The sequence below is a fragment of the Astatotilapia calliptera genome, chromosome 14 (genome assembly GCF_900246225.1).
Source record: "Astatotilapia calliptera chromosome 14, fAstCal1.2, whole genome shotgun sequence".
Lineage (NCBI taxonomy): Eukaryota > Metazoa > Chordata > Actinopteri > Cichliformes > Cichlidae > Astatotilapia > Astatotilapia calliptera.
Window position 1 is genome coordinate 23,018,554 of NC_039315.1, and position 16,174 is coordinate 23,034,727.

Consider the following 16,174-nt stretch of genomic DNA (forward strand, 5'->3'; position numbering starts at 1 on the left):
GCAGATTTAAATAATATTTTATTACGTCTCATTTTGATAATAGGTTATTGTCAACTTTACCTTGAACCATAAATGCAATGCAAATGCATGAGCTCCATGTAATTTTGTAATCGCACTGCTTTGGAGTTCCTAAAAAGTATAGGATGTGTTGGTAATGATCTAATAGAATCAGCTGTGGCATTTGCCACTGCACAAAGCTGGCATTTTTTTCTTTGTTTGATTGTTGTATGTAGGTATAAAGAATAGAGGAGCATGAAACCATAACTTCCACTGGTGAGCTTTCAAAATCCGTTGAAGCAGAAGTTAAATTTTTATACAGCTTTAAAGCTGTATAGGATCAAATATACTGGACACTTACTGTATATTTCCATAGTTCTGACATGCCACTGAAGAATTTTAGATGTCAAATTGTGTACAGTATATGTGCATGTCTGTTGACAGCTATAGATGTGTACTAAACAGTACGCTATACTGAAGCAGAAGCTGCTAAACTTGCATATGGTGTGGCTGCACAATTTGCCATCACTCCATGTCTGATTTACAGTCAGACATGGAGCCAGGCACATGCACATGAACACACTGTGGGTAACTTTGTTCACATCCTGTCCACGTCCACACAAACACTTTCAAAATCACAATGCCCCACCTTTCTACAGTCCCGTTTCATTTTGTCAACCTCTCTCTTATTCCAGCTAGGATGATTTACAAATATGCAGCATATAAAAATCCAGTCTACAGTAAGGCTATGCTTATTTTAAATGTTTTTAAGGAGACACAAGGAGCAGTGAAGAAGAGCTGCTTGACAGTTTTACCATTATTCAATAACTTCTTGTTAAATATTTTCTATGGAATTATTACTGCAAATGCATTTCCAGCATGCAGCCTTTAGGAGGTGTTTATATTTGTTTAGCCTTGTTACCCTAAGTCATGAGTTTAGCTACTCGACTTAGTTCATAATATATGACTTCAGTTGTGATTTTTTATTCATCATTGTCACAATATTCTCATGACTTCTCCAATAAATAGATGATAAAGCTGTAAAAATTAACAATGACTGGTCATGCTCTCATTCGGTGAATGGGGCGCCTCTTGACTGACAAGGATTATCTCTAGATTAGGAGTAAACTGAGCTTTGAAATGGATTCTTGGAAATGCTGCTGAATGCTGCTGTTTCTGCTGTATCACATCCCAATAATGTTTCCATTAGATGAGGCTGTAATACTACACTCGACTTATTTCTCATCAAGTTTTCTCTGTGGGGAGAATGGCGAGGAAATAAGTGTGTTATTAGAGAGAAAACTTCTCTGGCTTCAAGACAAACTTGCAAGATAGACTCAGAAATTCCAATTATTGTTTTGTGTACCTGCTAAGTGTTAAAAATGTAGTGTCTTGTGCTTCAGAAATAACAGCATTTTTTCATACAAAAGTAAAAATATTGCAGGAACTAAATGGAAACACTAGCAGGTGTATTTAATGATTTTAGCACTGAATATTGATTTCTTTAAAGTAACAATGTGTAGACTGAAGTGCATAATCTTAGGTACGGTGGCTGGGGTGGGACAAACACCCTGGCCATCTTTTATGTATAATGTTTGTAGTAGGTTGTCAGTCCATTCTTATTCTCAGCTGTGAATATGTAGGGCGAGTTGTTAAGGATATTCTGAATGTTTCTGTTTGCAAGTACTGCTATTTTTGCCACTGTTAGTTAGTTGCTGTTAGCCACTGTTAGTTAAAACAGTGAACCATCATTGAGGCGGCTCTAACATTACTGGACACAGGCACTTAAAATGAATAAAAACAGTGTTTTTCAGAGTGAAAGTGTGATTTGGGGGCCTCTGGAGCCTAACATTAGCTGGCATAATGTTAGGTTATGATCAGCTGTTGTTGTAGTTTAGCTGGCTTATTGTCAGCTTATCGGAGACAGGAGTGTCAAATGTCTAATCTGCAAACAATAAGTATAAATAAGCAAACATAAATAAGCATCGTTCTGCACATACTTGTGTGAGCCTTGTCCTCAGATCAGCAGGGCATATATATTGTTAAAAGTTAGTTTTTCTGGCCCACAGGTCACGAATGCGCTTGCTCATAGGGGGTCATGTGACTGTTAGAGTTTTCTCTTTTTTCTTTGTATTATTGTAGGGTCTTTACAATGTAAAGCACATTGAGGCAACTGCTGTTGGGATTTGGGACTATAGAAATACCATTGAATTGAATTGGATATACACCACATACATTTCCAAGGTTGTTCGTCCTGTTTTGCACTTTTCTAAGTAAATTTGTCCTTACTTCATTCTGCCTCCATTCAGATCTTCTCTTACCTTATGCTATCTCAAACGTTTGTTTCACAACAGCCAAATGCTTCTGATGCACAAGCTGATGTAATGCCTCTATTCATAAAATGGGCCCTTTCATTTCACTCTGCTATTATTCTCAAAAAGTATCTGACTTCAGTCTGTCGCATGAAAATAAAAACACTCTCTTGGTCTGTTGATCCAAAACTGCATAAATAGTTGACCAGCTACAGAGATTATGGGGGAAAGCCTCAAATGTGAGAAAGTACGGGGTGGTGGGGGCATGACAAGTGAACATTGTAATTCAAGACGTCTTGGATGGATTGGCAAAAGTTATTCTTGTTGCACATATTTTGGCTGTACTTCATAACTGAGGAGATTCCAAACTAAAACTAAAAACATGTTTCCCTGTAAACAAGACACTTTGTGTCATTATTGAAGTAAGGGAAATCATAATAATTATAAATATGGTTTATTTTTGTGGTTTTGGTAGGTTTATTTCCTTATTTAAATAAAAATCACATCAGTGTTTCAAACACACGGTGTCATTAATTCACCTGGTAGCCGATCCTTCTGACAGGGTCTGAAGCAGGTACATGAACGGCAAATATGAGGACTATATAAAATGCTAAAAGTAGAGTCCAAATCTGCTAATGAACAAACATAAAAGCTACAAAGTTAGCAAAACATTTAAGTTTGCTATGTAGAATTAAAACAATCCATGTGATCAAACAAAGCGTCTTTACCAGCCAGCCTTGTTCCAACACTTCTGATAGAGAAACACGAATAATCTTAAGGACACTTCAGTGTTCAACTCTTCGAGTTTTGGCATGCCATACAAATCTTTTAGATTTTCATCAATGCACTTTAGTGTATTTGAAATGGATTGCACTTCCATTTCAAATAAAATTCAGTCTTTCTTCTTTATAGTGCCATATGTCAGAGAAGGGAGGGATTTCTTCGGCACGCCATTTATAATCACTATTTCTGCCATCACGGGGAGGCAAAACAAACAGGAAAATAGGCAGAGGATGTGAGTGCTGCTTTCCTGGAGCCAAACCAGAGAGGCGGTAAATCATAATCCCTGAGCTGAAACTGAATTCACCACACCTATCAAAACCCATTTAGGATCAGAGGCCAGAGGTCCAACCATTAACTGTATGGGAGCGCCCCCTTTTTTCTTCAATCCTTTTCTTTCAGGGTAAGAAAACGGATAAATGAAATCCAAATACACACGGATAATCCTCTGCGTCTTTCCAAAAAGGAAATTATTATATTTGAAGTTATGAAAGTGCTTCCTGAAGTGAAGGAAATGCACCAGATTTTTTAGGACTGTGTCTTGATCTAAGAAAAACATAAGCAGACGCACACTGGCAGGAAAATAATAAATGTGTTTCCACAGGCCTCCCTTTTCTCTTACTAGCTCAGCCCCTCCCTGTGCATTGTGATTTACAGTATATCTCAAAGCAGGTTTTTTTTTCTTTTTCCAAAAAAAAAAGGGAAAAAAAGGAAAAGAGGTAGAAAACTCTCAAAGGTCCTTTTGGCCAGAGACATGAAGGGAGGAAATTGCACTGATTTAAGCTCAGCTTCTTTTGGCATCTGTCTGCCTTCTTCATTTTTCTGAAAGTGAGGGTGTTTATTCCACAGCCGCTGGTCTAGATGCAGTCCTCTCAGATGTTTTCCCTTTGTCTCTCATTATATCCACGGTAAACTGATGAGTGGAAGTGACTCGGAGCATCGCAGTGCCTTTATAACAGAAACTGTGAACTTCAATTACAATCAGCTTTTCTGTGCTGAAGCCTGAACAGAACTGCCGCCTTCATTCTTTAAATTAAGTATACAAAGGCGAGAACACTGAAGATGAAGAACTGGAATATTAAACCACGTAAACCTGATTACCTGAAAAGAGGTGTGTAGTTATATTCTCTTCACTGTATGAGAGCCATTTCCTGACTGTGTTCTCAGCAGGCTCATTGAAGTTTTTCAGATAATTTTCAGTCTGTGAAAAACATCTAATAATCTTCTTTGTACTACCTGCTCTACACCAAACAGACAGTGAGCACAGTGGAGCTAAAGCGCTAGGATTTTCCCTTAGGATTTATTGAGAACAAAAGCCCGGCTAAAGAGAGTCAAAATCTGAGTTATTTATGCCACTAAGATAAAAAACATAACTCCAGATTAATGCGACGCCTAACTGAGGTGAACGTGAAAATAAAATCTGTTTGATGCACCCGGATCAACTATCTTTAGTACAGAGTCTGCATGATGTCAATTCCTTGCCCACATAAGACTATTCAGTGAATCTCAGGAGCAATTTTCTGCAGCAGATGGACAACCAAAACTTTGCATCTTATAGCAGCACGCACTAATTTGCTCCAATAGCACCTGTGACAAAGTTTAGTGTAAAAGTGAACTTTTTAGCTTTTTGTCCGGAGCTTTTTTTATTTTTAGCACACATTTTCTCCATGTCTTCACAACTTTGGAAAGCTCAGTAGGACAACAGATCTGTGATTCTCTGCTTCAGCGGAGAGACGAGTTTGGGACGACTGATGGGCGCTTCCCCACAGAGCTCACATAGCATCAGCCTGTCTCTGAACAGTCTCCAAAGTATTCAGCTAATTTCCTCATGGTGTAATATCTGCCAGCTTCTCCCTTTGTGTCTGCACAAGGAAGCATAATGCATAATGATGCACTGATTTAATGCTTGGGCAAATCAAAACAAAAGGTTGATTCACTTTTCTATGGATGTGCTTCCTCTAAGTTTTGTTATGGAATAATGTATATATAATTTAAACTTTTCCTTTTTTAAACTGCATATACGCAACCTATAGGCGTACTGAGCTCAGGATCAGTAGCCTGCCTGTTTTGTTTGAGGACCAATTCCCATTAGTTTTCTGTGGTGTGAACATTTGTAGACATTAACTCAAATTTTGTAATTTAAAGGCACTTGTACTTGTGTACAACATCCAACGTATCATCCCTGCTTAAGGTCTGTACTCATCTTGAGCAGCTGAGATGCAAAGGGAAGATGCAAAGGGAAGATGCAAAGGGAAGACATTCCTCCTCTTCTTTCTGTTTTCCCTATTTTTGTATAAATGAAAAAGCAGACCATTTTAGTGACAAGTTTAAGTTACCGCCTAGAAACACTATTACAGCAGAGAAAATGAGAACGGCGGAGAAGCACTGAGCTGTTACTACATGGAGATCATACAGTGGCTGTGAGACTGTTTTAGGTCTCTCCAAGCCGTCATTTTGAGCCATAAATGAAAGTAGAACAACAGTGTGGGAGCCAGCTGAGCCATTCGAGGCTCAAGGATTTCATACTTCAAGTCTCGGTTTCATATCAAGCCAACACAACTTCTCAGCCTTAACTCCTCTAGCCGTGTACCTGCCTTCCAGTCATTCATTTTCTCTCTAGATTCAACCTACTTTCCTGCATGTCACACTTAAGAGCTGCGCTCACATCCTGGTCATTTCGATTGTATATTCCCTCTCATTTCTCTTACACTTTCCTTTTCTATGTGGTTGACAAATTTCAGATAGACTGCCTCTTTTTCCTCTCTTTACCTGCTTGCAGTATTATTATTTTTTACATTTCAGGCTCCTTTCGTCGTCTCTCCTTTTCTGTCTCCTCTGCCCCACTTATGCATCCCAGCAGTCTAGATTTCCTTTCCTCGGGTTATAATAGTTAGACTGTGAAATCACCCCAGCACAACACCCCTCCCTTCATCCCTATGCCCTTCTTTCCCCTTCTCTAACATCTTTCTCTCCCTACCTTCTCTTACTACTTACAGCCAATCCTAAATATTTATGGCCTCAGATCTTGTGAAGTAGGTGGGGGCCACAAGGTTTTTCCTCGCCCATGATTACTTGGGTGTTGTCGGGAGCCAAACAAGGTGAAGCTTTGGACTCGGTCCTGGAGAGGAGAACAGGGTCTACCCAATCTCCTCTGAGCCCCTATGCTGAAGTGATTAGGCCACAGGAAGCTGAACCTGACATTGCTGACACTAGGCCCTCTTTACCACATCCTGCTTTGACATCCACCCACACGGCATGACACCACCTCTCTATGCTGACACCTGATTCACTATTGGCAGCCACTGACTGATTTACATCTTCTGATATGGTCACAGAGGATGGAAAAGCAGGCATTATATTAGAGGACATGAAAGTGTTAAGAGAAAACCTGAGACGAGTTTAAAAAAGAAAAGAAAATGCTTTTGGAAAAATCCTCATCTCAGATTTAAACAAGCAAAAAAACAAACAAAACAGTTTTTACACTTAAATGTAAAGAATCTTACCTGGAAGAATGTAAGGCTGGTTTCTTTGCTATCTAAAAAAAGAAAAAACAGTGATTACTTAAAAGCAGTAAACGTTGTTACTTTGGTTGCCATGGTCCCAAATAAAGTGGGAATTTTAATTAGTTTATTTTTTTCCTTGTCTGAATTTGCATATAATACCATAAAATGAACAGTCGCTCAAAACGTAAATCTACTGACTAAGAAAACCTCTATGACAGAGCACTACTGCCCTCTAGTGTTTTGGAGTGAAAAAGACAGAATCAACAATATAAAAATATGGAAATTACACTTGTTTTGTTGTCTTAATCTCGATGGTGGAAAACTGGTTTATGTAATATAATGAGAGTGTGATAAATGTATTGATTTTGCTCAAGATTAGTAACTTCTGCTTATATGTATATGCTTATATTTTCATGTACACTTTATAAAATGTGTGTTTGTTTGTTTTTTAATAAAAAAAAATCCTTATAATAAGGATGGTCGATTAAGTAGGATTAATGTAATATCAGGAATAACAAGAATCACCTCATCAGGACTCTTTGTTAGGAAATTTGAACTCAGATTTGGGTGATTTTGATGGGAGTGGATGTCTCCTCACAGCAGAGTCCACCACACTGCCTGGTGTTGTCTGTGCTTGTATATTCATCCTTGGTTAAATGTTTGGTTTTTGGGTCTCATAGTGGTGCATTGTCCTGGCCTTTTAGGGGTGTGGATATTAGAAAGATCACCTACATATCTTCACAAATGTACATACAGGTGAGGGCATGCACACACCCACACAATAAATAAATACATAATAAAAATGGGGGGAGGGCTTGTGATGCATTGCAGCAATATTAACTGATGGATGTTTCAACTTCTAGATGTTATTACATATGACATGTCAGTTTTCTGCGTGCAGGTGCATGAGCTTTTACTGTCAACTCTTTTCTGAGGGCCCTCCAAGAAAAAAAAACAATAAATAAATAAAAGCAGCGCATCATAATATAAGCTGAAGAATTAGCTGAGAAACAAATGTAATGTCTGCTGGTACTGCAATATGAAAAGAGTTGGCGGCTCAGGATCTAGTTTTTGGTCATGCACAAGCTGTTCACGTGCCTTACACACATCACCAAGGCTCACTTGGTACTCTCCATGCCATATACCCCCACAGATGGTGGTGATGGAACAGATGAGCCTTACTCAGCAGAACCACCAGCTTTCAAACAAATCAATATCATTTTTTAGTTACAGCCTGCCTTTTTGCCATGGAAAAGGCTATGGAAGAGCAAGAAAATGTTTCAGAATATTTCAGAACACTTTTGTCCAGATAAGTCAATTCACCAGTATTTTCCAGTATGTTGCTAACAGCCAATCATTCTGCAAAATAGTCCACACCTTCATTTGAAAAATACAAGCACACAGCTTTTGCAAAGACTACAGCCACTCAATCGAAACCAGGGCTGCCTGGAGGAAATGTAGCTGCAGTTTATATTGTGAATAGTATATTTTAATCTTTTTTTAAACTGAAATGAAATGAAGCTGAAATAGTTCTATAAGGAAATTCTGTAATCGCTCATCTGTCTATTCTTCACATAACATTCTCTGAATTGAAGTGAACACTGTATCTGAAACGGAAGATTGAATCATTTCCTCTTCCCCACATTGTGAAACTCAATACTGACATTATTACTCTGTCCAGTCATTTTCTTGCCTGCCTTCTATGACCCAATCAGCCTCTGTTTTGTGTGCTGCAAATCTCAGTGCTCTTCTTTCATGCTGCCTTTCAGACAGTTCGTGCAACCCACCTTTTCCTCCCCATCACTGCCTTACCCTCAACCTTCATCTTCACAACTACCAGCATCCACATAGACTGCCGAAACCACATCCTAATCCCTGTCATTGCTCTCATTGCCATCACTATGATGGTTCATTGGAGTCTTATTACCAAAAAGGTTATTAATTAAATCCTTAACGTCAAGAAATCATTTTCAGTTCTTCCAAGCAAGCTTTCCTTATTGAAATAAGTCTAGATTTTGAAATTTGGATTTGATCGAAACAATAAAAAATGAATTATTCCATAATGAATTTTGTAGAACTGAGTGGGGAAAAGACATATTTCACAGGTTTGTTACTCAAGTCAGAAAAGGTGTAAATTACATTTATATATTGAGCAGCAGTCTGGGGACAGTCTAGTGCAAGTGTCTATTGGAAACTGGCTTTTGTAAGTTATCTCTCCGTCTACTGCATATTATTCTCCAGATTGTTTTACATAGTCCACTACTAGAAGCATCTTAGACTCTGCTAAGGACTTTAAAAAAAATCTACATTTAACATTGCTATTGCATGTCTCATTGAGAGTGATAAAAAAAAAGACACACTGAAGTCTGAGTGGTTAAAGCATACAGGCCAAGAAACAGCCTTAGAATTGCATTTCAAACGACCTCCAAATGTGGTTTGGATTAAATTTTATTTATTTATTATTAATATTTTTTTTTGCTGTCCAGAATAAATTCTGGCCAGTAATCTGAACTCTACTTGGCTGTGTCTACTAATAGCATACACAAGCAGGCAGGCCCATAAATATTTGGACAGGGCATAGTGTGCAGTTTTTCTTGTGTACACCATCACAACAGATTTGAAACGAACCAAAAGCATTCTGAAGAAAATAGTTTTGGTTATACTCAAAGGGTTTAAAAGTCTTGCAACAGGCATTTAGAAATTATACTTTTTTAATCATTTTATTTCTTCATAAATCTGGACTGTTGGCATGATGCAGAAACTTGATTTCAGAAATGAGCTACACATACTGGCCACAGAAAAAGGGATCTAAACATTCTTCAATGTTCTAAATGCCACATGAATAAGTTGGAACTCATCAAATGTTGATAAAGATGCGATTAAGATTTGAATGAGTTGAGCTCCAACTGTTAATTTCAACTAAATGGGATTCAAATGGAGAAACTACTGATTGGATGACATACCTTTGACGCTTGCCATCTCAAGGCAGCCTTGAGTTCCATACACAGTGCACCCAGACAAAGTGTCCATTTTCAATCAAACTCAAGCAGCAACAGTTATGTACTGAAACCAAACAGCCGGCAGCATCAGTGCACATTCATGGCTAAAATGGTTTATACTGGCACAAAGGTGGAAACGTACATGCTCATTTTGTCACATATGTCTAAAGTAGTTTGACTCAATTCTTCTCTTTAGCCACGGATGGATATTTAATGCTCAATAAGCATTAATTACCGTTTGCACATAAAATGTGTTTTGCACCACAAGTTGTTAATCATAGAAATTAATATAACAGCATTCTGGAATCCAGAGACTCTGATGGCCTGAAACAATCTGAGAAGTTGATAAAAGGCAGTGAGTTAGTATCTGTTCTGCAATCAAGAACAGAACAAAAAACAGAAAGACTAAATGGAAAAAAGAAAGAGGTCATGCAAGATTTTAAGTTAAAAGCAAAGGTAACAGGCAGGGGTAAAATAAAAAAGGGGCAAAAAAGAAAGAAAGGAAAGGATGAGGGCAACAACAAGAGGTTTATCTCCTCTGCTGCCCTCCACTGCTTCTTATTCAAGGATACAAGGGATGAGCACTGTCTATTTTGGGCCACACAGGCTTTGGCTGGAATTGGTTGCAATCAGGAACGAGACAAAGATTCACAGATGGAAAATGGTATGTCGGCTGCGTTATTAACAGGCTGAAATAAATTTCACCAGTTCTACAGCATCACATGCAACAGTAGCTATTTAAGCCGACAATTAACAAAATGTTTTATATAAAGAAGGGACCAAATCAATTTATTTTATGCTCTGTATGATCTATTTTTTTTCCTCCATAAATTCTGACTTGACTTTTCCTCAATGCACACAGATGGAAATATACGAGGTACAAATCTTCCTTCTTGAGTATCATTTTATGTGGAGGAAATGGCACGTGCAATGTATTTTTGAGTTTTGTGGTGCAGTTTTACATTTGGACCCAGCTAGAACGAGCACGCTACACTGATGCCTCACGAGTGAATGACTGAGTTTTACACGCTGAAGCGTGGCCATCGGGTTAAGACAGAAAGAGAGGCATAACAAGGAATTGACTGTAAAAACCGATGAGCCACACATCCACGTCTAATGCACTCTCTCAAAAAAATAGCACACAAACGACCACATTAAAAACAATGTTTCTTTTATGCTTTTTGTCTTGCTTTATTGGTTTCTTAAATGAACAGAAGAAAAGCTATGAAAGTACACTATTGGGTTCTTTTGTTCACAAGAGAAAGGTAATATTTATTCTCTGGATTCATAACGTCTAAGAATATAGATTTCAATGTTTAATTCCCAGAACAATTGAAGTGAATAAGGCACATTTCTTTATATATGTTAGAGCCATGTTAAATTATACACATTTAGGCACAGAATAATTCCTGTTTCCTTCAAGAGCGCCAGCTTTCAATTCGACTGTTATTTATTTTGTCTCCGTCTCATCCGCTCTTTTGCTAATCAAAAATCTCTCTCTCTTTTTTTAATAGTGATTGCTCTCTGTTTGACTCCCATTTTTGGTGAAAGTGTTTCATTTCTCTAACGCAGAAGTAAAACTAGCTCCATTAAAAAAATGAGAGTTTCACTCAGTACTCTAGGGGCTGTGAGAATAGTCACAACACTCCGAGACCCAGCAAGGAATAGAAACCCCAGTCAGGAACAAAGGAAATGGAAATCAATGGCAGGATATGCAGATTTTTTTGACAACTCGACACACAAATAATCTTTTGGGAGTTTGCTCTCTCTTTCTTTTGCAAGGTTAAAATACCAACTAAGCAGGGAAAGAATATAAAATGCAGTATGTTGAAGAAAGGGCAAAGCATTACATCTACTTTTGTGTGAAGGTGTTCCAAAACAATCAATAAGGAATGCATTGCATTACAAGCAAGGTTGATTCGCCTAAGGCATGGTCATATCTTAAAGTGCACACTACCAACCTTAAGAATTAATTTAAAGCTAAGCACTGTATTATTTATTAGCTGCAGTTTATATTTTATGCACAGTTGTATTTGTCAGCTTGACGACACTTAAGAAGCTTGAGGAAAGTCTCCATCTTATGAGCATCCTTTTTAAAGCAGCTGAGTAAGGTATAGTCTCTCATAACAGATTCCAGCATATCTGGCAGAGTATCATACTGAAATAGGCCTTGTTCATTGTAGGTTGTAGTAAATGTCCCCTCATCCAACATCTGTGTAGCAAGCATATAGAAATAGTCAGAAAAAAGACAAACAAAAGGATATAAAAAAATGATTGTTTTGAAGATTGCGCTCTTCTGGACAGAGATCGTAGGTGTCATTCCTTCTTAGCTTGGTTATTCTTACCTTGGGACTTCCAGGCCGTACTCTGCATGATGTTAATGTGGATTACACCAGCAGCTTGGTTATGGCATAACGCAATCTTGCACCCTGCTGTTATGTACTGGATTGTCTCAGGGGAATCTTTGCATAGAGCATAGACCCCAGCATAGATATCTTTATTTATCTATATATTTATTAATCCCTATAGAAATTCCTCAGGGATTAAAAAAATAACCTTGTGTGTGAGTGATATGTGATTTGACCCACCTTCTTAATGAGGGCAACCACCCCTTGCTCCAGACTGACCAGTTTCTCAGAAACCCATTTTGTCTTGTTGACCAGCATTTCAGGAGCATGATCGTAGTGATCCAGTGTCGTCTGCAGGTAGACCAAGGGCTCGATCCATGACTGAACCAGCATCAGCACAGAGTGGAGCAACCATTTATCCTGCAGGACAGAAATGCTTTACAGTCCGCCTCAAAGAATATATATATATATATATGTGTGTGTGTGTGTGTGTCTATATATATATATATATATATATATATATATATATAGTACTTCTTTTAAGAAATGGATCATTAACTACAAACCATTCAGCAACAAAAGTAGCCTGAAATGGCATGTGAGCCTCCTTAAATCTCCCTAAGCAGAAGAGAGTCTAAAGTATGTGCAAATGACCACCATACAAATGGCCATTAAATGGCAGAGCAGGCAATATTCCAACAGAAAGAGCAGAGGATAAATTACTCATAAAATGGGAGGTTGCAGTATATGCTGTTTCAAAGATCACATTTACTGTTATGTGATGACATAACTTTTAACCAGCAGTTTCAATATTGCTAAAAATGATCCTGTGAAGAAATTGCTGCTATATACTATGGCCTTTGTTAGTTGAAGGGTGATTATTGCAGAACAGCCAATTCACCCTTCACAGGCCTGCTAAGCAGCTCAGTCTAGTTTCCACCCTACTGACCAAGCTGGTATTTGTCTTAAATAGGTAGCTAGACAGCAGTCAAAACCTCTTGTAATGCAATTACTGCAAACATCACATAATGTATCAAACTGCAAAAGAAGGGGAGGCTTAACTGAGCTCAAGGATGTGCATGTGCAACAACACTAATAATGCATTAACAACACTCCAAATCCTCCACACTCTCACTCACATATGTGCGAGAAGCAGACAGATTGTTGAACCCATTCAAATCCACAAAAACATGCAAGCGCCTCTATAAGCACGTAATATATATGCATCAATACATAAAAGCAAAGGCGTGAACAAGCAAATAAAAGCAGTTTTTACACATTATGATGTTAGCAAAGAAAAAAAAAGAAACAACAGTGGTATTCAGCCATAGTGTGCTTACAGACATCTGTTCAATTTCACTTTTGGAGCTGGGGATCGGTAATGTTTTGGTGATACATGCAAAGCCAGCCTGGTTACTCTGAAGTCGCAAAGGGAGTGGGATGAACATCTCTTCCTGTAGCCCGTGCAGAAATGGTGGTAAAAAAAAGAAAGAAAGAAAGAAAGAAAGAAAGAGAGGCACTGTTTAATTTTCACATTTAAAATGATAGGCATACACACCAGTATTACCTTCTATATTTGCTTATGAATTCGGTTTGTTTTCAGCCAGTATGACAAAATAGTTACGGCCTAATCCTAACCCCTAAGAACTACTGTCTATAGAAGAAGGGGTAACAGATATTCAACCATTTATATAAAAAGATCAATCAGGAAAGCAATGACAAAATCTTTACCACAAGAGAAAACCCCACAGAGACATTTTGTTCTCTAGCAAACTCTTCGCTGTAGATCCTGTGCAGCATGTTTTTTAGAAAAGTCTCGTTTCAAAGATCATTTTGACTGTGCAGCCACAAAGTGAAGGATATTTAACAGACTGCCAAACCTGTGCTTTTACTGTTGCAGTGTATCATTATCACAGACATATTACCCCATTGTAGACCTGCTTCTTCAGTTAAATATATCTTTTACTCAGAAGAGAGAGAAGATTGCTCTGAACACTGGCAGTGTGGGAATGGTCATGCAACGAATACTCAGTATCTAAAAGTTTCACAGGTCTGGCATTATCGTCAAACAGCCAACAAAGTTCAAAGCTTCACATTTACCAAATTATTAAAAAATGTAGATTTAAAGGACTAAGATGTTTACTGGTGAGCAATGGCTTTTTACCTCTGACATGCAAATAAATAGTATCATTCCCACCTTGATGTCTTAGTTTTATTGCACTTATGTTCTGTATAAAAAGTAATAGCAAACTTCTTTTCAAATGGAAAAAAAAAACATTGCATTGCTATCACTGTGGCCTTTGCCTAGGGCTATGTTTTTATAGCATTGCTTTTCAGAGTGCTTATTTTGCATTCATATCTCTCTTTCTCTCTCTCTCTCTCTCTCTCTCTCTCTCTCTCTCTATATATATATATATATATATATATATATATATATATATATATATATATATATATATATATATATATATATATATATATATATAGAGAGAGAGAGAGAGAGAGAGAGAGAGAGAGAGGGGGGGGCGGTATTTTCTCAGATTACAGTCTCTTTCTAGTGACAAAATAATTCTGCATTAAGTCATCTTAGTGTGAGAAGTGATTTAGAGCTATAACTCATTCTAGGCTCCGCCAATATTCTTTTCAAGCATGTGAATACAGAAGCACTGGTGAACAATCAAAACTAGTTTGGGGTTTTTTTTTGTTTGCTTTGTTTGCTCTTGTTTTTTTTTTTTTACATTAAAAAAGTGAAAGAGCAAAGATTTATTTTGGAGTTACTCACAAATAAAGAACACGATTCTTCTGAGACACGGTAGATGAGCTCAGCATGATGGATGACTCTGTCAAGAAGTTTCTCTTGTGAGATGGAGGGGCAGCGAGTAAGGCTGCCCGGCTCTTCTTTACAGTCTAGTGGCATGCTTACAGTAAGAATATAGGGCCAGAGCAGTAGACCCCACACACCTCGCTGGATGACTGAAGACGCATATGGTATATACAGATGGAACAAACGTTAACAAGTAAAAACAAATATGAGCATTTATATATCAAATATGTTATTTATATATATTTTATACATTTCTATCAATGCAATTACAAAGAAAAGCAGAAAAGAAAATTACAAAAAATTGGGGCTTTTTTTGATACATTACCAGTCATGCCCATTCTATCTGTCGTCTTCAAGTTTTTCTTGCTATTGTGTTATGCTGACTTCTTTATAAAGCCTGATCAGGCCATGAATAAAGAAAAAGACATTTGAGTCTTGCGTAGGTTGTTGTAAAAAGATACCGGTCATCCCAAACCAAGACATTTCTTTTCTCATGCATAATACCGAGATGGGACACGTTGTATTCCCAAATAGCTTTGTTCTTCATTTGAATGATGGTGGCTTATAGCTCAAGAAAATCTGATGTCCAGAGTCTTTTTATTTGAATATTTTCTAAAATCAGTGAAAAAAGGCTCTACAACAAACAAATAAATACAGATACATGTCTGTTGATCAATAATCCGGCAATAAAGACTGATTAGATACATCGAACAAAAGTTGAAAGAGAAGGGAGGTTAAAAAAATCTTCCTTTTATTATATACAGTGTACGCATTAACCCATTAAATGAGTGCCAGCATAGGTAGGTGTAGAAAACTCCATTGAATGCTACAGTTTTCTGTTTTCTTCTACTGCCTGAGACATTTGCTGCACTACTTACACCTGCCCCTTAAATTACCTAATTTTAACGGTAATCAGATTGTAGGATTACTGGATATGAGTTGCAAACAATTTCTGTAAATAAGTTAATCTGTGTATTTTGATTGCATGTGATATAAAATGTTTGAACTAAATAAAAATAATTTATTATCATTCAGTAGATCATAATCATATTTTTAATTTAAAAAATATAGATACAATTAACACTTTAATTAAAGGAGTTTTGGTTTTCCACCACCCAAATCACAGAAATCAAGATGACATTTAAGACACTGTCCTCACATGTTTATTTCCACACAACAGCATGTTTAAGCATAAGCCACAGACAATCAGAGGCTCAGGAAGTAGCATCTGACGGGTGTTAAGTTACTGAATTCAGCGTCACAGACGTGGTTGCTATTCAAGATACCTGGAGCCTCCTTTTATGTATGTGAGCCTGTTTAATATAAACCTCTGTTCTTTTCTTGTCGCCTTTCGTATACACCTCCTCTTTTTCCTTCCCCATGTTTTCCCTCAACATACTTCTCTGCTTTC

At 37.6% G+C, this 16,174-nt stretch overlaps 1 protein-coding gene across 2 annotated transcripts in view; it reads right to left on the reverse strand.

Annotated features, from left to right (window-relative positions):
* The window catches only part of smtla (somatolactin alpha), a 64,493-nt gene that overhangs the window by 47,249 nt on the left and 1,070 nt on the right, over positions 1–16,174 (reverse strand). Inside the window, exons 2-5 of one of the 2 annotated variants that reach the window (XR_003274411.1) lie at positions 14,722–14,912; positions 13,280–13,393; positions 12,180–12,359; positions 6,593–6,624 (exon numbers count right to left, since the gene is read on the reverse strand). Coding sequence is in view for 1 of the 2 variants with exons in the window: in XM_026191929.1 (XP_026047714.1) it covers positions 11,609–11,803; positions 12,180–12,359; positions 13,280–13,393; positions 14,722–14,912 (680 nt within the window). In the remaining variant the exon portion in view is untranslated. Of the gene's footprint in view, positions 1–6,592; positions 6,625–10,923; positions 11,804–12,179; positions 12,360–13,279; positions 13,394–14,721; positions 14,913–16,174 lie in introns of those variants that run through there. The other variant, XM_026191929.1, reaches the window with a different exon arrangement.